The following is a 24,410-nucleotide window of genomic DNA, read 5'->3' on the forward strand; positions in this document are numbered from 1 at the left end:
GTGACTTATCCAGAGTACTTACAGCCTGTTGATTTTCTGCATGATTAGCCTGCACTTGAACGTCTTAAGATTATTATGATATGTATTATCTGTGTATGTGTTATTTGAGGAGATAAGGACGATAGAGCCAAAGGACAGCTTCTGCAGAAGGAAGTGTTGTTGCCAGTGAGAGGAAATTGCAGATTATTTTCCCCTTTGGTGTAGGAGATAAGCTGCCAACTGCAATAATACGAAAACTGGAGCAGTTCCCATTCTGGGTGGCAGGAAACCCTGCTTTGGGTAGTGATGTACAAAGCAGTATGACTGTTGTCTGTGGAACTGAGCAACAGCGAGTCCTGAGATCCACCTGGGGATTCCAAGCAGGAGAGCTGTAGCTCTGGGACCTGCCATTGGGTCATCATGATATTAATTTGTTCACATGCAGTTAACTTATCAACCAAATATTTGCAGAGGCCTTAGCAGGGATTGTACTAGATTCTTTCACTACAATTTATATAGTCCTTTTGACAATACCACAAGAACAGGTACTGTTTCTCTAGGTGCTTTATATCTAGGCAACAGACATTCTGAGGTGTTAAATATGGGGTTCTTATGTAATGACCCTATTCAAATTATTGAGAGAAAATCACATTGGATCATATGGCTCAGCCACTTGCCCTGCAATTAATAGGTCACTTTATTGTCGTTTGGCCAGATGCCTAACTAGCTTTATTCCGATCAGCTTTGGCCTCCGTGATACATTGTTGTGTGAACTGTGGCCACTCTAGGCTACCTCTTTGGTGGAAGCTGCGCATAGAACAGCTTTTCTTGCAGTAGTCTGTGAGAATGTTAAATCACAAGATTGCTGTATCTAATGAAAATGTACACATGGTGGAGTTGACATTACAACCATAGATTAGTGGCCTGACATAATGAGAAATGCATTTTACCTTGTAACCCAGTATGTGTGTTTATGTGTGCATGAGTGTGTGTATGTGTGTTTCACGAACAAGTTCGACAGAGCAGAAGATGTCTTTCATACGTGCAGTACACTATGGTATTTTCTGTTGTATCCTTTCTGTTTTGTTACATTAAAATAGATGAAGATCAGAAATGTATGGACTTGATCCCCCATTCACTAAGAGCTTAGAACTTACAGTTTGAAAAATGGTGGTAATCTGACTCCACAATGCGTTTGTCCTTCCCTGCATCATAGTGGACGGGGTAAACAAAACAAACCTAAAACCCAGGACCTGCACTGCAGGATCTTAGGTGCTGGTTGAGAGGACAATAGAAATGAAATGTCTAAATGATGTTTTTGAAAGAGTGTAGGACAACATGTCAACATGAATGACACCAACATCAGAGAAAAGTTAAGGTCAGGATATTTCTTTCTAGAAAGTGTGACCAAAACTTGATGGGCTAGATGGGCAAAAGAGTGGGAAATAAGAGCAATACGTAACATGTAACATGTGGCTTGAATGAAGTTTGGTATATAGGTGAACAGAATGCTCACTGTACCTGTTCCTCAGATTTCCTCTACACAGTAAGATAACTCCTGTCCAGGGCAACCATCCTGTGCTTTGGAAATCCCATATAAAACAGCAGTTCACTTTATTGCTTCTTTTTCCAGAACAATGTTTGCTCAGGTTAGATTTTTATTGCAAATCTAAGAAAGTAACTTCAGTTCTAAGTACCTCCCTGTTGTGGAGTTGATCATTTCTGTCCAGCAGCCACTGTGCAGAAATGACAAACAAAAAATAGCATAGCATGTAACACGTTGGCATCACCCTTGCAAACCTCTGTTCTCTTCTGCAAAAGGGGCCTCAGACCTGCCTCGCTCGGCCCCGTCCTGACTCATTCCTTCACTAGGTGTCGATGGCATCATCCTCAGTGACGCCAGCTCCAGCCCAGGGCTCCTCCTCGCGCTCTCACGCTTGCACACCTGCCTGTCATCACTCATTTTCAACGCTGCCTCATAAGCCACTGTTTGGTTTGGGCTTGACTGAAACCTTTCTTTCTTATTCCCTGCCTTTACTTGAGTCGCCTTATTTCTTTTATCTGCTGTGATCACCTCTCTTCTCTCTAACTTCCTCGTGGGCAGCAACAAAGAAGTGCAGGTCTTGTTGACAGCCTTAACAATTTCATCTGTCTACCCTACGTGTTTTGTTTTATTTTATATTTTTTGAGAGAGGACTTTGAAACCTATGTTAGTTTTTATTAAAAATGCTGCTTTAATTACAAAACCAAGGTATGTTCATTATAGAAAAATCAAAAAGTACCAATAGAAAAAGTGAACAGAATAAAACTTTGCTAAACCCTCCTCCATAATCAACATTTTGGTATATAAGTTTCAGACCATTAAAAAAAAATGTGTACATAGTTTTCTTTTGAACAACAACAACAAAAAAAATCAGTAATGATTGTCTTATTACTCATATTTTCCCCGTAGCAGTGCTCTAAATATCTTTTTGTGTCATTCAACCTGGTGTTTTGTAACCCATTATTTTCCCTTAACAATGTTGTGAATGACTTTCTGCACCATTAAACTTTCTCCCACATCTTTTGAACAGCCTGTATTGTATTTCATCAACTAGGTAGATGTTTGGATCTTTTAACCAATTGCCCATTGTTAGTTGTTAGTTTGTTCCTAGTTTTTCAATTTAGAAATTCAAACTTCACTTTAGTAATTGCTTATTGTATTAGTTTACATGTTATCTCTGCATGTGCTGTGCATATTTGGATTTTATTAAAATAAAAAGTTGAATTGCACAGTCAAAAAATCCAAAAAATTCAAAATTTAAAGCTGATTAAGTTCTTTAAAACCTTGCTTTTGAATTACAGAAGTAATACAAATACATTCTCCTTATTACAAAATTAAACATAACAGTGCAGACTGAAATCTGCTTTGATTTTACCACTGTTCTCAGTCCCCTCCTCTGTTAACCACTGTTAGTGTTGGTCTGCTCCTCAGTATTTTATTTTTGTAAACATGCTCATCTTTTATCAAATAATTTTATAAAATTGCCCTTTTCCCCTAAAGTCATTTTCTTTTTCATCCTTTTTACTTTTGTGTCATTTGCTTTTGATGTATTTTTTAACTTCATTTTCTCTTAATTGTTGATAGATGAAGGAGAACATCTTTTGCTCACTTGGGGGATAAAGAATGAATAAGTTCAGGTCTAGGCTCTGTAGGCCACAGGGGAATGAAGGCTCGCTGGGAAGAGCCACAGGTCAGACAGGCAAGCCTTTAGCGGGAGAAATGTCAGGACTAGGCTCCAAGTTCAGTCGCCAGGCTGCACCGTTGACAGCTTAACTTTCACTGCAGCCGAAGCAGGGATTGCTGAGAGATGCGGTTTCTGGGACATCCAGCTGGAGGATCTTAGTTTAGGGGAAGAGCAGCTGCAGATGACAACTTGGAGAGATTCAGCAGTGTTCAGGGAGGTGGTGTACTGCGGGATTAAGGTCTCAGCCTTTGAGGACAAGCAGGCAGACTTGGGTTTGAATCCCGCCTTTGCTCCTTAATTAGGGCTAATGACTTAGCTTTTCTGATTCTGTTACCTTCTTTGCAGGGTTGTTATGAGGTTTAGAAGTTACACAGTTCTGGTGTGTGGCAAGCATTTGATACAATGGTAGTTTGGGAAATACAGTATTCCCTCACTTATCGCCGGTATTACGTTCCAGACCTCCCCGCAAAGTAGGAACCTTACATTTATTCTACACTCTTAAACCTACGTAACTTTAACAACATATGTATACAGTACTGCAAAATCCCGCAATATAGTGAAAAATCCGCGATAAATAATTAAATATAATATTTAAAAAAGTCCTGCCATACAGTGAGGCCATGATAAGTGAACCGTGATATAGCGAGGGACTACTGTAATGAAAGGCCAACAAGAACTCTTGAATTAGGAGTTGGCTAGATAGGGAGAACTAGCTAGCGAGGCTGGCTGCAATGAAGTAATGCATGCTTATCTCCTAAATCGCACAGAGTGCAACAGTTTATTTTAGTACATTTAATTACCTGTTTGTGGTTTGTACTCTCAGCCTCGTATCTGTATTGAAATAATTTGAATTGATTCAGGAATCTTGGCTCTGTCTGCAGAGGGTGACTCAGGCCACAGAGGAGCAAAAGCCTCCTGTCCTGGCCTGCCTTACTGAGTTTGCCATCCTTTCAGTAGACCTGAGCTGCCCTGGAGGCGGGGCAGAGAGGAGAGCTGAGAGGCTTGCTGTTTCTTCAGATCCAAGAACTTTGGTGAGGATTATAGAATTAAGGTCAACAACAGTCGATCAGAGAGAAGATCAGTTTTTTGAACAAATGAGTTGGGAGGCTCCTAGCACGTTACTTGATATGTTTTCAAATTAAGCATATGATTTTATCAAACGAGCCATTGTCTTTGACCTCTCGTTTAAGAAAATAGAGTGTTCAATCTAGTTTCTCACCCTCCTTAAAAATATGCCCCATCTTGACCTCGTTTATCTGATCTTTGGTTCTATATATATCTGGCCTTTGGAGATGGATGTTGTGTAGCTTAGGTAGAGGGATATCTCAGGACCTTTCTCTGTGAACGAGGGAGGGAGAGAGGCTGAGGGGCCTGCTATAGAGGACATGATTTCTGGACCCTGGGAGATTTTTCAGTTTAGGAACTTCAAACATACTCTCAAAGAGCTGCTGTTCCCCTGTTATTTACTATGAAAGAAATCGAGCTCATTTGTAATTCAGGGGCTAGCGGGGTTGTATTAAGTCTGTAGAAAAGACTTGAGAGAGATTGTGCCCTGTGGCTTAATTTTGCTTTGCAATTCATTCCCTTCCCACATGAGCTTTTAAGAACAGAAGTTGGTGAATAGGCAATCACCAAGAAGCATGAATACTCTGTCAAAGTATAAAGGTCTTCGCTCACAAGCATAGTCAATGTACCTTAGTGCTTTATGGAGCCCAAGTGATCTTGGATTATAAATTTCTGATCTAATGTTTCATTGGTTACATTTGGGGCCCTTCCATCTGGTCTCTCTAGCTCATGGGGAAAAATAGAAGGAATGTGAACCCATCTTTTCTAAAAACAATAGCAAGTCTTGGTGAGCCTAAGAACTTATCCTATTTACCATGGTTAACCAAGAGACTGGTGTTATTAATTTTGGCTCTTTTCGCAGGATTTGCTCTATCCTCTAGGTAGGCTTTGTATACGCGGCACTATTGGGGCCTCGACTGGGCCTTAGAGAACTTGGCTCATAACCTATTTCAGCCAGTGGAGTAAAGGCCAAGGGATATTGCACAAAGCTTTTGGATTTGCTGTCACGATTCTGTGAAGATGGCTGTAACTGGATGAGTGTAGGAGAAAGTCAGACTTGCAAGTTGTCAAGAAGAATACTGGCATGAATTTTAGATGAAGTATCTAATAATTAAGTTCTGGGTCTACACTATAGGGAGTTTATTGTTCTCTAAATCTCAAAAACTATATATTTTTGCAATGTCTTGTACTCTTCTTTACTAGTTTCAGATCATCATTCATTTCTGTCTCATCTGGACGTGAAATATATGTATACAGTATTCCCTCACTTATCGCGGATATTATGTTCTAGACCCCGCCCCCCCGATAAGTGAAAATCTGCGAAGTAGAAACCTTACATTTATTTAAGTATTTATATATATTTTAAGGCTTTATAAACCCTTCCCACACACTTATAAACCATTCCAAGTCCCTTATTAACCTTTCCCAGTCCCTTATTAACCTTTTCCACACTTTTATAAGCACTACTTATGTTCTTAAACATATTCTACACTCTTAAACCTACGTAACTTTAACAACATACATATACAGTATCGCAAAATCCTGAGATATAGAGAAAAATCTGCAATAAATAATTAAATAAAATGTTTTTAATAATCCCACAATACAGTGAGGCTGCAAAGTGAACCACGATATAGAAAGGGACTATTGTATCTGTTACAAAGATCATGGGTGAAGAATTTCAGTGCCAATTACAGCAGTAAAAATCTAATGTTCATTTTAAAACTATTATAACATTATTGAGGTCTCAGCATTTGCTATGTTGATAAGCCACGTACATATGTACATCTTTTTTGACTTAGGTCAGAATTGTGGTCTTGGGCTATAATTCTGTTGTTCTATTTGAATTAATTTTTATCCACTTAAAATGTTGAAGGTATTGATATGCATTCAGACTTTCTCCTTAGAGTCTAGGATCTGCCATGGCAAGATTGAAACAGTTTTGTGAGTTGCTTAGAACCCCAAATTGAATTCAGTTATTAGTGTTTCATTAAACTATTTTTGCTATTTTACTGATGAATTACATAGTTGAATTTAAAAAAAATTAAATTAGGATGAGACAGTGAGGAATAAGAAAGTTCTAGCGAGGTCAGAAGAGACCTTTCAAGGAGTGTTGCTTTGACTAAGTGTTCCTGCTTATACTTAGCCAGAGCTACCAATACAAAATGTATATTTTAAAAAAGGAACCTGCACGATTTTAATTTTTCATTTAGATAGAAAAATATCAATCAGTTTCAGAAGCTTGTATATATTTTTTCTTTTCTACACATAGAAACAAGGGGAACTCTTGAAAAAATGGGATAAGCATAATATTTTAGATTCTTTTAGCAAAAATGTGCAAGCTGCACAAAGTATGTGAATTTTTAACTGTAAGCATAAATATATCCTTTACCACATTTTTTTAATAAAAAAGAAACTGTCTGGGCCTCCCATTGATTTTACTTCAGTTCACTGATAAGGTCACTGTTTTTGAACTAGAAATGGCCCGAGGTAGTTACTATCAAATACTTGGCACACATTCTCTCTTTTCTTTCCTTGTTTCTTTTTGCTTGATATGTACTCCTATTTTTTATTCTCCAATTTTCTCTCTTCTGCCTCCTGAGCCTTTGTGGGGACCTCTTTTTATGTCACTCTGTCCCCCTCTTTCTCTGGTTTAATTTCTCTAAGCTCCTAAGTCTCTGTGGTCACCTTGCCTGCTCTTGACCTTCCATCTACAGGCACCTGTTGTCAGCTACTACTTAACTTAGAGTTGCATGTGGAAGGAGTTCTCAGGTGGACAAAACAATCCTTCTTGGCTCTGGAGGAGGAACCTGTCCAGCCTGGCCTGTGACGGTATGAAGGGGCTGAGACAGAAGGATAGGCCCTGGAGCAGTGGTGTGGCTGCCAGCCAGGAGGAACTGGTTTGTCATAATTCCGCAGAGCAAACTTTCATGCTCCCCGAGTATATTGCACTTCAGTTTTCTTATGACCCAATAATGCCTTCTGCAATTTTTTTTTTTTTTTTTTTGTCACAGTAGTTTTGTACAGGCTGCTGGTTTCTTACTGATGACTTTTTGGTTAAGGGACTATTTTATCATTTTTTGATTAAAGGTGTAATTCTGTATGCTAGTACCTTGCTTTTTCAAAACTACCCCTCAAAAAAAAGCAACTACTTTAACAGGGGGTTTTGGTTTTTTTTTTGTTGTTGTTTGTTTTCTTTTGTTTTGTTTTTATGATCAGGTGGTATACTCTTAATTCCTCAGTAAACTATCTGTCACCAGTTTAGGTCTCTAAGCCCATGTTTCATTCTCTTCCCCTGAAGAGTTTCAGGTCTGAACTCATTAGTGGTCGTGGATGAAGATGGCAGTGGCCTGGAAATTCTTACTGATGACCTCACCTGCAGAGATTGTGGGCATGGAGCCTGGACATCCATCTGCTAGGACTCTGTGTCAGGCAGGAAATCCTGTGAAATTCTTGTTAACCAAGTGGGAGAAGCTCTGAACAGTTTCATTCTGACCAGTCTTCTCCCTTATTAAAATGTATGAAGGAGCCTTTTTAGCCATGAATTCTTGCTGACAGGCTGACCCAGGGTCAGAGTGGTGGGTAAAGTGAACATTCCATGATATGGGTGGATGAAATAACACATATGGAGACTTGGTACAGAAACCTGGTATGAGGAGTCTCGCCCAACCCCAGAAATGGGGGGCGCTCATAGAGAATGAGGGGAGGGGGTCCCTAACCCATATGATATCATGATTAAGAGTGTGAGTCCTGGAGTTGGAAAGGCATGGATGCAGATTCTGGCTTTGCTGCCTACTTAGCTATGTGATCTTGGATCCTCAGCCTCAGTTGTTTTCTGTGAAATGGGGATAAGAATAGTATCTACTTCCTAGAGTTCTTATGAGGATTCAGTGACAACAGAGGTATAAAATACCCAACGCATTTCCTGGCATACAGTAAATGTTCAATAAAGTGCTCATTTTTATATTTTTTAAGGACTCTATTTTTATACTGCTTTCTAACTTTTCCAAAAATTACATTAAAGATAGTAACATGTAGTTGTCTTGGTTTCGATGACAGTACAATGTAGAGAACTTTGCATAGCCAGCTTCCCATAGCCAGTTGTACGTATGACGCCCTTGGCCTTCATGAACACTATGCCAGGTGGACAGGAATCGATCGAAGGGTAGCTGCCCTTTTCCAGATCCTCAACCTTCAGTTATTCTCCTTTCTAAAACAGAGGCTGTACCTGCAGTTAAAGGGTTACTCCAGGTCTTTTTGCCAATTTCCCCTTTTACAAGTATCCCTTGCCATTTTTAAAAAAGATTGTGTTTATTTATTTTTAAAGAGAGGGGACAAGAGGGAGAAAGAGAGGGAGAGAAACATCAGCATGTGTTTGCCTCTTGCACACCCCCAACTGAGGACCTGACTGCTGCAACCCAGGCACATAGGCACGTGCCCTGACCGGAAAGTGAACCAGTGACTTTTCTGATGATGCCCAACCCACTGAGTCATGCCAGTAAGGGCTGCCCTTTGCCGTTTTACTAAAGAAAGGCATTTCTCTTGCCCATTTCTACTCTCACTGTAGTGTGTTGCCCCTAGGTGTCAGACCATTGGGGCCCACAATAAAAGAGAGTCAATGTAACATATTTTCAGTGAAGCCTCCTTTAATTAAGCTACCATAACTGGTCCCCCCCCCACCCCCTGATCTTTCTATAAACTGCATTCTCAGAAACATTTTACTCTTAAGGCTTAATGCACTAAAATGGGGAGTAATTATGTTGTTCTGATCATAGGTTATTAATGATATTTATGATGATTGTATAGTCCATAAGAATCTCTTATTCTCACAGCTCAGTGGTCACAGGGAATTTCAGAAAATTACATTTAAAATGTATAGTTTTGCTTCAAAGTATATTAGCATGGCTAATAAGATACCTTAACATATAGAATCATATTACATTAGGAAATTTGGGGGCAAAATTGACACAGAAATGTGATTTCAAGGAGAAAAAAAGAATACTATAAAATCCCCAACTGTTAAGGGAAGCTTATTTATTTTAAATGGATGGTGGTGGATATCAGATTGTTATGGTTTTTACATTCCGCTGAATGCTTTTAAAAGTCCATAATAGCTCACATTTAAAATATCTGGATTATCAATTTCTGGAAAATGCATCTTTAAAATTCTCTTATTTAGGATGAAAATCTGAGATGTGAACTTAAAAATAGGTCTAGGAAAACATGGTTTAAAAGAAATCTAAGTATGATAGCAAAAATGTTTGAAAACCTTTCTATTTCATTGCTGTTACTATTGAACCACAAGGGGAGGGCACTGTCTCTGTTGCTGATCTTCTCTCTTAAGTGCAGGATTTAATTGGTTGGTATTTTATGCTTTATCTTTTGCTAATTTAACCTTTGACTGAAACCCATGAATGTCTTTCACGTGCCAGACTGAGAGCCAGGTGAATAGAGACCAGGTCCTGCCTTTCTGGAGTTCATAGTTCAGCCGATGTCCTGTGGTTTAGAGTTATGATAGGAGCTGCAGCCATCAAATAAAGATGTGTGGCAATTGCGACAGCAGTTGCACCGACTCCACTAACCATACACTGCGTTACTCTAAGTGTGGGGCTTATATTCTTGGTTCTCACAGGTACCGTTGCGTCTCCAAATCCGGTTAACGTCCTTATTTATCAAAACGAAACATGCTGAAAAGACTGCTGAAATTGGGATCAAGGGGACTTTGTTTTTTTCTTTGATTGGGTTTTTATGAAAAGCATTGGTTTTCCATGGAATCTTTATGAAAAATGGTGTACAATTACTCTTTCATTTTGTGATCCTGGGCAGGGAACTCTCAGAGCAGTGGCTTCATTTCTTTATTATGAGATTTCTGTGTTTGTGATTTGGGAGATTTTAGGAATATGCGGAATTAAGGTTAGAACAGATGGACTCAACCTGATAGAATAGTGTCCTATACAGTGGTCAGTTCTTTCGTGTTGAACTGTGCTCATTTATTACTGTGATTAAATATTATTTGAGTGGGGTATGAGACCCCAAAATTAACATGTACTGAATTCAACAGTTTTCATAAATTTCTCTTAATTTATTTTTTAATTGCACGGAGTTATGCCTTACATAATTAAGAAATTGATAAAGTGAATGATCTGAAAACTATTTTTCCCTCCAGGTGAAGAGAAACGGATTATCTCAGACAGTTAGCCAGGAGGAAAGGAAGAGACAAGAGGTACGTTTTCTACCAGCAGATGCTTCAGAGCCCTAAAGCATGTGTGTACTTTCACCTTCTGTGTGCACTTTTTAAAATGAGTACGTGTCCAAAAAAGAATAAAATGAGTTCTTTTTACGAAAGACATAGGTGGTCATTGTCAAATAAAAGTACAAATAAGCGCCCAGAAAAAAAAAAAAATTAAAATATCCCAATGTTTACCTAAATAGCAGAGCACCTAGTTCATGCATTTAAACTGGAAGAAATATATTGAAAAGATGAAACAGACATTTGATTCTGGAACTGATAAAGGGCGTTAGTGGAAAAACTGGTGAAATATGAATAAAGTATGTACCTTCGTCTATAGACGAAATGTAATGTAACCTGGTTACATACTGTAACCTGGTTGGGTGAAGCTGGGTGAAGGAAAACACAGGAACTCTGAACCTTCTTTGAGAGATTTCTGCAAATCTAAAATTATATCAAAATAAAACTTAATAAAAAATAAAACATAACAATAGGGTTTTACAACTTGAAGTTTAAATAACTAGTTTAAGAAAGTTCCTCATTATGATAATAGTTTGAAGTTCTTAAGCATTTTCCTCCTATCTTATGCATATTATTATGTATTTACATGTATACACACATATATACATATACTTGTTTATACATATACGTGCATATAAATTAATTTGTCAGAGGTCATGAGATATCCTTTTCTTATTTCATTGGCATAGAATAATGCAAAAATACGAGAGCACATTATAGTGCCATTGTTTGTTTATAAAAAAGAATAGTATATAACACTGTTATACCCATCACTGAGAATTAGCATATGTATTACATTTATCATTTGTTCTTCATATTTTTTTAAATTATTTATTTATTTTTAGAGAGAGGGGAAGGGAGGGAAAAAGAGAGAGAAATATCAATATGCTGTGCCAGTGAAACATCAATCCATTGCCTCCAGCTTGTCCCCAACCTGGGCTTGGCCTGCAGCCCAGGCATGTGCCCTGACCAGGAATCGAACCAGTGACCTTTAGGTTTGGGGGATGATGCTCAACCCACTGAGTCACACCAGTCAGGGCTCTTCATATTTTCTAAAGTAAGAAAATAAGACTTTCAATAATGTCCTATATTCCGTGTCTCAGTCCCATTCTCTTGTTCTTAACCCCAGAGACAACTATAGTTATGAATTAATTTATATCTGTCCAATCTATGTTTTTTAAATCATGTATTACATATATTTATATACATGTACTTGTGTTTATGTGTTAAAATGTAGATAAATGATATGATTCTGGACATATTTTTGGTTACCTTTTACATTTAACATTGTTTTGAGATTTATTTATCTATGTTAATGCATATTAATCTAGATAACTCATTCAGACCGCTATATAGTATTCCATTCTAGAAATACCACCTTTTTCAAATCTGTTTTCCAAATGACGGACAGTAGGTAATATTTTTTTTCTTTTTTGTTAATATTGTGGTATAGACAATGTTTCTCCCTCCTTGTGGACAAATTAAAGAGCTTCTCCGGGGTTCTAATTCCATTTGAATATTTCTTCTCTTTTAAACTTTTTTTGTTTAAAGCTATTCTATTTCCCTTATATTTTCGAAATGTTTATTCAGATTTGTGACAAAAAAAGTAATGACAGCAGAAAATCTTACTCTATGGTTCCTTTTTATTCCTATAAAGCTAATTTTAGCAGGTGTAACCTGATTTGCTTTTAAGTAGTTGATGGGTTCATAGCAATTAAACCTATTATATTAAAGTACCACTTTTTCATTTTTTCCTATGATCTATTCTGTGTAGTTCAAATCTTTGTATTTTGGATTTGATTGTAAAAGCCTTTACTTTCGAAAATATTTTAAGTCATTCCAAGTCACCATATCCACCAATAGTCTGAAATTCATTATTTCTGGCTAGAAGTGACAATTTTCTTTAGTTTGCATTACATTTCCTGGGGATTGATAATTGCATAGTAGAATTAAGCAAGATACCTTAAGTGAGACACTTTTTAAATTTTATTTTATTTTTATTTTTATTGTTTTTCTGTTACAATTGTCGCACTTTTTCCCTCATTGCTACCCCTCACCCAGCCCACCCCTTCTCCCACTGTCTCCCCCTTCCCCCCTCCCCCCAATAACTATTACTTTGTTTCTTGTTCTATTTTGTTCATTTATTTGTGTTGTTCATTAGTCTCCTGTATTAGGTGATATCATATAGTATTTTTCTTTCTTTGCCTGGCTTATTTCGCTAAGCATAATTCTCTCTAGTTCCATCCATGCTGTTGCAAATGGCAGGAGTTCCTTCTTTCTTTCTGCTGCATAGAGACTCTTAATTAATGTTCTTACTCTTTGCTTCTTAGAGTGTTATATTACTTAGGTTCCAGAGCACAACAAAAGCCAGAGCAGGGCATTTAAGTAAGGCTTCCCTAAAAGCTTATGGATGCTAAAAAGGGAGGTGTAAATTGAGATCAGCACCACTGATCAGATTTACAAATATGGTGCACCCACCAGCAGCTGGGCATCCACCTTCCTCACCTGCCCTACTCCCACCCAGCCTTAGCAGCAGCACAGGGAGTTTTGAGAAGAATCTTCTGAGCCAAGGGCTTGCAAGGAGGAGCCCTGGAGGACAAGGCGATGGTGATGGCAGTGTTACTAGGGACGTCTCCAGGAAGGTTATGAATCTCAGGCCTGGGAGCATGTTCACCACCCCTCCCTAAGGAGGAATTTTCCCTGTGTTGCCATTCTTGGAGGATCTGAAGTTGGTTTTGTTAAGGAGCTAGATGAATTCCTTACATAGGGTGTTGGTGTTCATCCACCTGTGTGGGTTGGCGTTTCATCATTGTGAATGCTTATCAGGAAAACCACTGTGTGCCTGATACCAAGAGTTTCTGTAGAGGGTCCTTCGCGCCTTCTTGAGACATTGAACAAGAGCAGAGATGATGATGGCTTGTTGAATAGACAGAATTACTTTCCATTTCTATGAGTTTATATAAAAGAATTCCTGTGGCTGATAAGAGCCTTTTGAGGTTAGGTACAGTCAAGCTCTCTTATTATACCCAGAATATTTGTTGTTACTGACTGCAGAGTATTCAGATTAAAACATAGGGAGAGAAAGGGCCTACAGAGACAGAGCAAAGGAATATATTTGTGAGACATTTTCTCTGAATCCTAAGTGATGTCTGTCAATCTTTACTGTCCCAGAGAAGCATGCTTTGAAGTCAGGGCTGGAGGAGATGACCCCAAAGATTAATTAATGTCATGCTGGGATTTTATCATACACCCAAGCTATCTAATATTGATCCTACCACTTGCCAAAGTATAACTTCAGGATGTAATATCAAGTCATCCAAATGATTTCATTTTTTTCATATTTACACTATGGGTAGTGACTTTATATAAAGATAGTAGTTTGGTGACATAGTTTTCTTAATGCTTATGTTTTTGTACTTTTCAAGATATTATGTTATCCTTATAGCAGAATTATGGGAGCTATATGTAGTTCTTCAATTAACAGAATGATACATTTATCTTTCCTCCTTACCAGGCTATCTTTGAAGTTATATCCTCTGAACACTCATATTTACTCAGCTTGGAGATCTTGATACGAATGTTTAAAAATTCTAAAGAACTGAGTGATACGATGACCAAAACAGAGAATCACCATCTTTTCTCCAATATTACAGATGTCTGGGAGGCAAGCAAAAAGTAAGTGCCTTTTAGTTTGTCTTTGGTCATGCCAAGACATCATTTACTAACAAATACCTGTGTTATCTAAAAAGGAAGACGTTTAGAGGCATGAAATCTCTCATTTGCTCACAGTTGTACCATGCAAATGCAAAAAATTATTTTTGTTTACATATCCATATTCCTGTCTTTTTCATATATTGTTATTTTTTCATATAAACATTATTTTTTGAATTGCAGTTACAGTAACCATAATGATTTCTGTAGGTTTCCCGTATTTAATATATCATAAACTCACCGTTGGATGAGTTTTCATTATCGTTGTTAATGAGTACAGGAACTCGGTTGGTATGCCTAATGCACTGCACAGCCTGCACCGCAACCGTGTGCCAAAGGGGTACTAAAGTGAACCATCTGAAGTTGCTATTTTGGGAGGTCAAAATGGATTGAATATTGGCAGTTTTATGTGGTTGGGTCAAAGGTGGGTTTACTATACAACCAATAAAGTTTACGCTTCAAGGCTTCTTACTTATAAGGGCACCTTTTAAATGTTTGCTTTGTGCCCGATTTTTTCATAAACAGAGGGCCTACACGTTGTACAGTCTTCAGCATGCACAAAAACTAGCTCTGTCCCTGGTGCAAGTATTCCTCTGGACATTGCTCTTTTGCCACTTCGGGGCAAGTAGACAGTAAAGATAATGTATTCATGTATGTCTGCTGGCTCCATCACTGTGTACAGGCACATTTTTGTTTGTGTTTTTAGCTCAAGATTGAACATCCATGTTGAACAAATTAGCATGTCAGTTGAGGCTACCTCAGAGAGATGGAATTAGTGGTCTGATCACTGAGATCTTCAGACATTTCATGGTAGTGGCACAGCTTCAGAAGCCAAATTCTGGCACCAGAAAAGATACTGGCAATCTTGTTGTTGATGTGGATACTTAAAATACATGTTTGGAGGACTCACTGGGCCTGAGCGGACAGTGGGCCTGTGGTATGTGGGTGGTGGCCTGCGCCACAGCTTGGAACTCTTCTTTCAGAAGCTGGGCTCTTTCTTGTGGTAAACCCATTGGTCATTTGGTACAAGTTTTGGAGTTGGGGTAAGAGAAATGAAGGTTTCTTTGCTCCCTTCACCGAAGAGGGCAGAATAAGAGCCTTACACGGGTGTCCCTGTTCAAAAGGTACTTAGATTTCAACGTGAATCTCTTATACTTCGGTTGAATGAAAACAAAGCTCAGAATTAGCTACATTACTATAAAGAAATATTACTGTAAATTGTAAGCCATGATTTTAATTAGAATATGTTTTCTGAAAACCCTGGTGGCATGTCTTTATTCCACTATGGAATTGTGTTTTGAATCATGTGACCATCGATCAGCGTGTAGCAGTGTATAAATGACTCCAGAGAAAGCTTTCAGTAAATTCTGATTATTGAGTAACAACAGTTCTTGACCTGAGGATACTTTGGGTCCTTAAGTCTTTGGGCCTTGGCAGTGCTGCCGGTATGTGAGTGTGGTTCAGAGGGAGCCTGGGCTCCAGCAGTTGCTCCTCTTGGTGATTGGTTAACTTTGAGCAGGTTGCTACCTCTGCAGATTGTTTCTTTTCTATAAAAGAGGATAAAACAATCCAGCATCGGTTAACCCTGAAATAAGTCATTTCATTTAAATTATAGATTTAAATTTTATTTTAATTTCAACCATTAACAAAATTTAAATCATTTATGATTTTATTACAATATTTTTTATTTTTATAGTAGCTTATAGGAAGGGACTATTCTGAACCATATTTTTTATTTCTCTTTTTTTTTAAATTAAAAGTGAAACTCAGAAACTTCTCAGCCTCCATTAAGAGATAAAGAAAGAAATATGCTCTCCTTTACATTTTTGTTTTGTTTTTTTTACTTCAAATACAGTGTTGTAATTTGAATAGCTGCCTGTTAATATTGGATTGGTGTTATATTTCAGCTAGAATCTGCTTCTTTGTGATAAACCTTTGTCTGTTTCATAATAACATAGTACACAAGTTTATTTAATTTAATTTGAAAGCCCAGATACAGCCTTTTAAAAATTCAAAGTGCTCAGAATGTTTGCAAAGCCCATTTATACATAATGCCTATTTGTTGAATTTCCAGCGTTTGGTCTCCAAGAGTGACTCTCAAGTGATAACTATGTAATGTGTTACCCACGAAAGAGTTCCCAGTCCTAAGAAAATGTAAAACACAATCTTGAGTAAAACAAATGGTCAGTGTCTGAATTGGGTATTACTGACTAAGAATGGCATTGTTAAGTGTGGCATAATCAAGACTGTCTGATGTTTTACTTTTACCTAATGAGAAATTGTAGCTGTGGGTGACAGGATATTTAGTGTAGGTGACGTCAGAACATGCTCAACATTCAATTTAACAGTGCGGCACCTGGTCTTCTTTATGGTGATTCATGTTCTTCACTGCCCATGAATGACACAAAGAAGCCCTCTTATGGAAGATGACATTATTTGAAAATAGGCAGGGACAAGATCATTCTGATTTTGGCAGCGTGGGTGTTGATTAGTGACATGTCCCTACTAAATTCTTGTCTTCTTTATAAGGAATTGTTCATTTCATTCAACATTTTATGGAACTTTCTGTTCTCCAAGGTGCCTGGGGTCTAGAACATTTCAGCTGCTGGCATCTTCCCAGAGTCTGTGGGTCCCCAGGGGCCAGTGGAACATCCACAGTGTGAGCACAGAGACATCCTACTGCAGGCACTTCTCCCAAAATGGGCAGGTTTGGGTTCGGCTGGAGGTTATGGGCTGAAGGATCTTGGTGGCAATCAAAGTCAAGGAAGGTGAAGGCCTGTGTGTCCTGCTGAGGCATTTTCAGTTTCCAGAAGGCTGGGTGGAAACATTGAGCCATGAAGTAGGGGACTGAAGTGGTGGCCTGGGAAGTAACTAACTGTATGGTGTTTGCATTTTGCATTGGAGAGGATGGGAAGATGGTGAAAAACTTGAGGCCATCCTAGTAGCACAGCCAGAGGTGATGGGGATCTGTTAGAGGGCTGAAGAGAGAGAACTTGAGGAATATTTAGGCATAGGATCTTGGGGACCTGGTGAGAAGGAGGGAGGAGTTTTGTCTGCCTGCCAGGTTTCTGTCTGGTTGACTGTGGTTGGTGGTTGTCCTGGTGAGAATGAGAGAGGAACAGGTTGGGGCTTAGTGAGGGAGATAAGGAATTCAAATTTGTCAGGTTTGAAGTGATTGTGAAGCCTGAGGGGAAGCTGGTTAGTGAAGGAGAAAAGCAAATTAGAACTCAAGAAAAATGTTGCCTAGAGATGTAGATTTGACTCATAGGGGTGGGTTTAAATGAGATGGTAGAGCTTGTAGCAGTGGTTGTGGAGTGGTGGTGGCTGTATGGATTTCCTAGGGCATTGGGAAATGCATATTTGTTGCCCCAGTGACTTCTACTGACATTAGTAGGTAGGGGTCAGAGATGGCAGACACCCTGCAATTGGTGTGACAGTCCCACACAGGCCTGAATTGCCCCAGTCAAGGCCAGTAGCACCCTCCTTGAGATGCACACGTGTTGCTAGGGCAGAAATGAGGTAAATAACGCAAGAAGGACTGCATAGACTTTTCTCAAAGCCTCCTGACCATGGAGGCTTCACTCTTCCTTTCATGCCCAGTCACCCCACTGGGCAGTTCCATAGGCTTGGCCACCGTTTTCTTTGTAACCCTCTTGAAAGGTATTTTGGGGGAGGTGGCTTGAATCCTACAGGTTCTGTATTTGTTCCCGGCTTCTATTTTCATGGAATGATTAGAGCTGGATCCTTTTAAGTTTAGGGAGTATCAGTGTGCCTTTTGGATCAATGCCAAGACAGGGCCTTTGACCTCCCAAATCTGGACCTCCTTCCTTCCACCTTAACTGTGTTAACTCTCTAAGACTGAAACTCATGGACTCTCCCTGGATTCGTAATCTTCCTGTCCTTTAAGGACCAAAGATGTCCTAAAAGCCTAAGCATCCCGTGAAAAAGGAATATTAGATATTTGGTGTAGAAATGAATGGGCTTAAATCATAACTAAACATGATACTGTATGTGTGTTTTGCATATTTTACATATCCTTTGATTATTCTTTTTTGTGTTCTGCCTTCACATATCTGTGTTAATTTAGAATAATTTATAGGTAACTGCACATTAACAGAAAAAGACTTAGAAATATGATTGATTTACATTCATTTGCAAGAAAATATGATCTAATTCTTGTTTTTAAATTTAAGATATATACATTAATGGTAAAAGACTGATACTATCAGGAAAGGAAATTGTTTTTTGTATAAGGCTGAATATTCACCCCCTGCTGTATTTAGAAACTCTTAAGGTTTTTTGTGTTAAAAGGTTTCTACAAAATGAAACCTGGATGAGCTTTTGTGTTGATGTTTCATAAAATAATGTTTTTACCCTCAATTTTGAGTTTTCATTCTAAATTCATAGGTTACGCTGCCTATTTCAGTTAAAGTTCTTTTTCAGCAGTAGAATGTACTATTATTTGTAACCTCAAAATTTGCTGCAAAAGAACTTTTCAAGGTGTTGTTTTACTTTCTCCCAGTTTAAAAATTAAAACATTGGTATTTCTTTAGAAAGTAATATAAAGTTAAGACTATGCTTGTCTTCAGTTTCTACAGAGTAAAATAAAATATCCGTCACTATGCTTTTGTGTACTAAGGAACTGAATTTTCCCCACATATCATGAGTAACTAATGCCACGTTCTCCAGTTTCTGCTCTGTGTGGAAGAGTGAATTACAATAACAGTACACATTCAGGATGGGTCTCACCCAACATTTGCATCTTCAGAAGATTTTCCCCCTAATTTTAATCAGATTATATTAAAATTGAAATATCGTAGGATACTAAATACTACTTTAAATGCACATACTTTAACACTGTTTTTTGAAATGCCTTCATATTACAAAATAGTGACCTTTTACTCAAATAATGATATAGCTGCATTGATAATGAAAATTCAAAATTTTAATGTCTTAATACTAAACATTCAAAAGTTTTACAGTACTCATATTAGCGTTTTATCCTTCCTGATAAATTCTTAATGTTAAATTTCAAAAGGAAAACCTATTAAATTTAACTAGGCCAGAGACTATGGATCTGTTTATATTGTACAAACCTGTTTAATTTTTGCCGTGAAGTAACGGCTGTTGCCATTGTTTTTATTAGTGAATGTTCTTTCCTTACTTAACATACAATATAAGTCTACCACAGACTCCGGTAAATAAAGCAATTGCCCTATTTCCCTTAATATAAACAAAGAAGCTTTATTCTTTCTAAAACCAAACTTCTTCAGCTGGCAGTTGAAAGACAGTGACTTTCCAAAGCTACTTTTTATGATATTCTCTGCCTTCTTCTCTTTCCTGAGATCAGTGGACAGAGAAGTTCATGTGAAATTCACCTCCAGTACTCTGTAATAACATGCGTATTTTAGTCCACATTGAAGTAATAGCAAAAGGAATAAGTAGTTATTCATGTATCATTTCAAATAGAGAAATGAAGTCCACAGGTGCCTTAATAATAGGCACAGTCCTTTCAGTTAAGATGAAAGAAAAGCGGGGGGTGGGGGGGCGGTGTCTGAGAGCTTGGCAAGGGAGATCCTACCAATTAAAGATGACTTTGCATTCATTCCCTTCTGAAATCCCGTCAAAAATGAAGGGAAGGTCAATGCACTAACACACTGGGAGGGAGGGAGGGAGCGAGGGGGGGGTGGTGAGAGAGAGAGAGAGAGAGAGAGATCCAGTGCAAAAACATTTTGCAACCTGAGAGACAGAACACTCAGTAACTATTTCAGGCAATCTGAGAAAGTTTAAACTGGGAGTGAGGAAAGCCAAGACGAAAGCAGATTTAAAAGCCCGGGTTTCTGGAAGGTGCAGGAATTACTAACGAAGCTGGGGTAAAGGGTGACAAAAAAGGAGCTCTGTAAAAGCCTGTTGGAGAAGTAGTCAGAGCCCAGACCCTTCCTGCAGGTTTATGCGGCTGGGAGATACTCCCCTTCACCCCAGCGGCAGGGCAAAGGACGGGCTCTGTACCTGCAGACCCAGGGCCAGGGGAAACCCAGAGGTGCTGCCCAGGAAACAGGATAGAGTTATAATTGACACCTGAGCTTTCTGCCCCCACTCTCCTTTGGAACGCTGGTAGCCAGGTACATATGTACCATTCACCTGTTTTTGTCGAATGGTAATTGGGCTAATTTGAGTTAAGTAACATTTCATAATTTTTATCAACAATATTTATGTTCAAATACGTTATTATAATCATTATCATTATTTTTTCTTTTAATTTTAAAAAATGTATTGGAGCGACATTGGTTAATAGGATCGATCATACAGGTTTCAAGTGTACGTTTTTAGGATGCATGATCTGTATATTGCATTCTGTTCCCAACACCCAAAGTCAAATCATCTTTGGTCACCATGTATTTGCCCCCCTTTACCATCCGCTACCCCTCTACCCCCTTCCCTCTGGTAACCACCATAATGTTGTTTTTATCTATAAGTTTGAGTTTTATATACCACATATGAGTGAAATCATATAGTTCTTGGCTTTTACTGACCAACTTATTTTGCTTAGCATAATATTTTCAAGGTCCAGCCATGATGTCATAAAGGGCAATATTTCATATTTTCATACTGCTGAGCAGTATTCCATAGTATATACGAGATCTCTCCAGAAGGTATCCAGCCATGTAATATGAAAAATAGAGACATTTATTGAAGATACAAGATCCAAGAAACATTGTACACAGGACAATGACGCCTCAGTCCCCTTCAAAGTAGGCACCTTGGGACCTCACACAGTTCTCCCAGTTGCCATCAGCGGCCCCATCGTATTTTCCTGAATCTCATCAGCAGTCTGAAATCTCTTCCTTCCAAAGGTGATTTTAGTTTTGGGAAAAGCCAGAAGTCATGGAGCACCAAATCTGGGCTGTAGTGGGGCTGAGTCACCTGGGTAATTTGATGTTTCACCAAAAAAACTCTGCACGAGATGTAACGCACAAGTGGGCACATTGTCATGATGAAGCTGCCAATCACAGTTGCCCATAGCTGCGGCCTTCTGAATCATCCTCATAGTTTCCATGGAGGAATGTTCAAGCTTAATGCAAATTTGATGCAGATTCATTGCTCTACTTGCTCAGTCAATTTGAATGTGATGGCCACACAGGGCACATGCTCACTTAGTGGTGTCTACAGCCCCCACTGACTGGTACAGTGAAGTCATCATTATTCACGCATGTGCTTTCCAGTCCACTCTCCTTGGCTGCCAGGTTATTTCGATGTCATGCAAACTATTCTCATTATATTAACAATAGTTGGACTTTTTCTGGACAGACCTCGTATGTACCACATATTCTTTATGCAGCCATCTTTTGAAGGACACTTTGGTTGTCTCCCTGTCTTGGCTATGGTGAATAACGCTGTATTGAACATAGAGTGCATATATACATTTTCACGAATCAATGTTTTTGAGTTTTTTGAGTTGTTACTGAGTTTTGCAGGAAGCAACAAGCTGAAGGTTATAGCATAAATATATAAAGCCTCAAATTTAAAAAATAACTTCTCTTTCAGTAACATGGCAGGCAAATACTTATTAATTCTAAATCTTCACTTCTCCTTCTGTCTAGTGGGGATAAAGTTATAGCTAACCCGATAAGGTTGATACGAGGATTAAATGAGATAATACATGTGAAGTGCTTAGCATAGCACTGCGTAAGCTGTTACGTAGCAATGATTTTGTTGGTATTATTACTGTTGTTTTGATCATCTATGTCTGATATTCTGAAATGTCTCTGGGTTTGATATGTATTGTCTTTTGTTTGTATGTCCTCTCTTTGTCTGCCAGTATTGGTCTAAGACTAGGTTAAAGAACAGGTCTCCTTTCACATAGAGTCCAGCACAGTGATTTGTGTGAGTATGTTTACAGCATTGTGGCAATTATCTTTATTTTGATGTTGAATGCAGTCGAAGGAAATATATTCTTCCCTAATCATAAAGCTTATTAGCTGTGTTTTAGGTTAGGACTAAAATCTGAGCTATTTGCTCCCTCCCTGTCTGGTGTTCGTCTTATGAGTGGTAGAATCCTTGGACCAGTGGTTCACAAAAGACTCTGACATGCTCTAGCTGCCAATTGCGCTGTTCTGTTTTTTTTTGTTTTTTTTTGTTTTTTTTCCAGACATTTGGGACTACTATATGCTTTTTAGCCTTTTGCATTGCTTTTGCAAGCTCCAAGAGTCTGTGGATCCTGAGTTGTTCCATGTAGATTGAAACTTGGATAACGGTCCTGTTTGGGACAGATGAAAGTGTTACCAAGTGTATTCATTAGAGGTTATCAATCTTAAACAAGGGTAGAATTTTGTGGAAAAAGAAACAATGACTGGGGTTTAGTTGCAGTATTTCATCTGCATTGCATCTACAGCTGTGGATTTTGAACCATTACATGGGTTTTTGACTCTGCCAGTTGTGAGTTAAACAAGCAGGACCACACAGGTTTTCTGGCCGAGGAAAATGATTTTAATGTAAACTTTGTGATCTAGCCAAGTTAAATCTAGCACTTGATTTAAGCACAGGGGAGATGGGTGATGAATTAAGTTGCAAAAGCAAGCTTTCTTAAAGCTTTTAGATTACTTGTTTATTGTGGGCTCTTGCCTCTAATTGTTATGTGTTAATTATTGGCATCTGGGCATCTATTTTACCTTTTTCAAACACTCATTTCATCTGATTTAATTCTTTAGAGCATCTTGTGAAGTACTAGCATTTTTCTTTTGCAACTCAGGAGACTTAAACCTAAATTAATTATGTGAATTTTCTTCATTCATTCATTCATTTAAATAGAATTTAAAACTAGTTTTTTAATTCTTCAGAATGCATTCCTCTAAACTGCTGTTCAAAAATATACATATATTTTAAGTGTAGTTAATGGTTCAGTTTAAAGAGCTAAATTTCATTTTAGGGCTCTTTTGGGGATTACCCATCTGGAAAATCATTAGGATTTTCTCTTTGTGGTGCACATCACCCATGGAGTAGTGAGAGAGAGTGATGAAACTCTTCTCTTATTTTGAATGCCGTGACCTCATAAAATGAGGAGACCTTAAAAGCAAAGAGCAGCTGCTGTTCTGACTTAGTCTTGTGGCCCACCATAGACATCATCAGCTTGTCACAACCCTGTGGCCATTGATCCCTAAGTGGGACATTGCCTGCTGTCTTTATCATGCACAGTCTGGGAATGTTGCAGCTTCCTCCAGAAAGAAGCCACTTGATTATTAAAGTGTCCTGTGCTTCCTATGTCATTAGGCACCCAAACATGCAACAATGCAATGAAATTAAAAAGACATCCAAGTAGCTTATATTACACTCCTTAAACTACTTTTACAGTGATCTGAGGAAGGAGAATTTTGGAAAATGCCGACTGAATTTCATATTATAATTTTCTGCTTCTTCGCCTGAAAAATCTGATGTTTCCAAACTAAATGCTCATAAAAAATGAATTTGCAAGTTTTTCTAAACTTAAGTGAAAGAATTCCTCATGCCTTAGGTGGCAATGTAAATATTGAGTAACCTCACAGCAAAATATTTTAATTTTTCAAAATGTCAGCTTTGTGTAAAACTTGTGAAAATATGATTTTCTTAAGAAGTTCTGAAAATACTTTCTGTATGCTAAGAAGACAGGTGAATACTGTTTTAAATATTAATTCAGTATATTATTACCACACTCCTGCGTCTAAGTTTTTTTTTTTTTTTTTTGAGGATGTAGATTAAATCAGACAAGCCTTGACACTTTAGATTTTAGATTTATAGAAAAATGTCTTGAGAAAAATCATGAATGGTATTTGTTTAAGAACTTAGCTGATACTTTATCTATACAGAGTTTACTTTGGATTTCCAAAAGCTTTCGGGAAATGATCTGAATTTGGAAAAAAGAATTTGGTAGAAAGGTTTCATAGAAATGTCAAGATTGGCTAAGATTGACCTTGTCACTTGTGGGGGATTCAAACAAAGGTCCCTTTGTGGCAGGAAAACTCTCCCTGTATCGGGAGTTCATTGGAATTTCTTTCCTAGCAGAGAAGAGTGATATGAACAACCAGAACAGGGCACAATGGCCCTGTTTATCTGCTGAGTTCTCCTGACATGGAACTGCTACTTAGTCTCTTGCATCTTGTGTATATTGGGGGCCCATCACTTTGTTCTGCATCTTTATGTATGTA

General features: G+C 38.2%; 1 protein-coding gene across 3 annotated transcripts in view; it reads left to right on the plus strand.

The window, feature by feature from the left end:
- ARHGEF26 (Rho guanine nucleotide exchange factor 26) overlaps positions 1–24,410 on the plus strand; it is a 112,702-nt gene that overhangs the window by 15,342 nt on the left and 72,950 nt on the right. For all 3 annotated transcript variants that reach the window (XM_090273015.1, XM_090272996.1, XM_090273005.1), the window contains 2 exons: positions 10,438–10,494; positions 14,036–14,196. In XM_090273015.1, coding sequence (XP_090129141.1) covers positions 10,438–10,494; positions 14,036–14,196 — 218 coding nt within the window. The remainder of the gene's footprint in view (positions 1–10,437; positions 10,495–14,035; positions 14,197–24,410) is intronic.

This window comes from Furipterus horrens, unplaced genomic scaffold, assembly GCF_987537825.1.
Source record: "Furipterus horrens unplaced genomic scaffold, mFurHor1.1.pri manual_scaffold_1, whole genome shotgun sequence".
Taxonomy (NCBI): Eukaryota; Metazoa; Chordata; class Mammalia; order Chiroptera; family Furipteridae; genus Furipterus; species Furipterus horrens.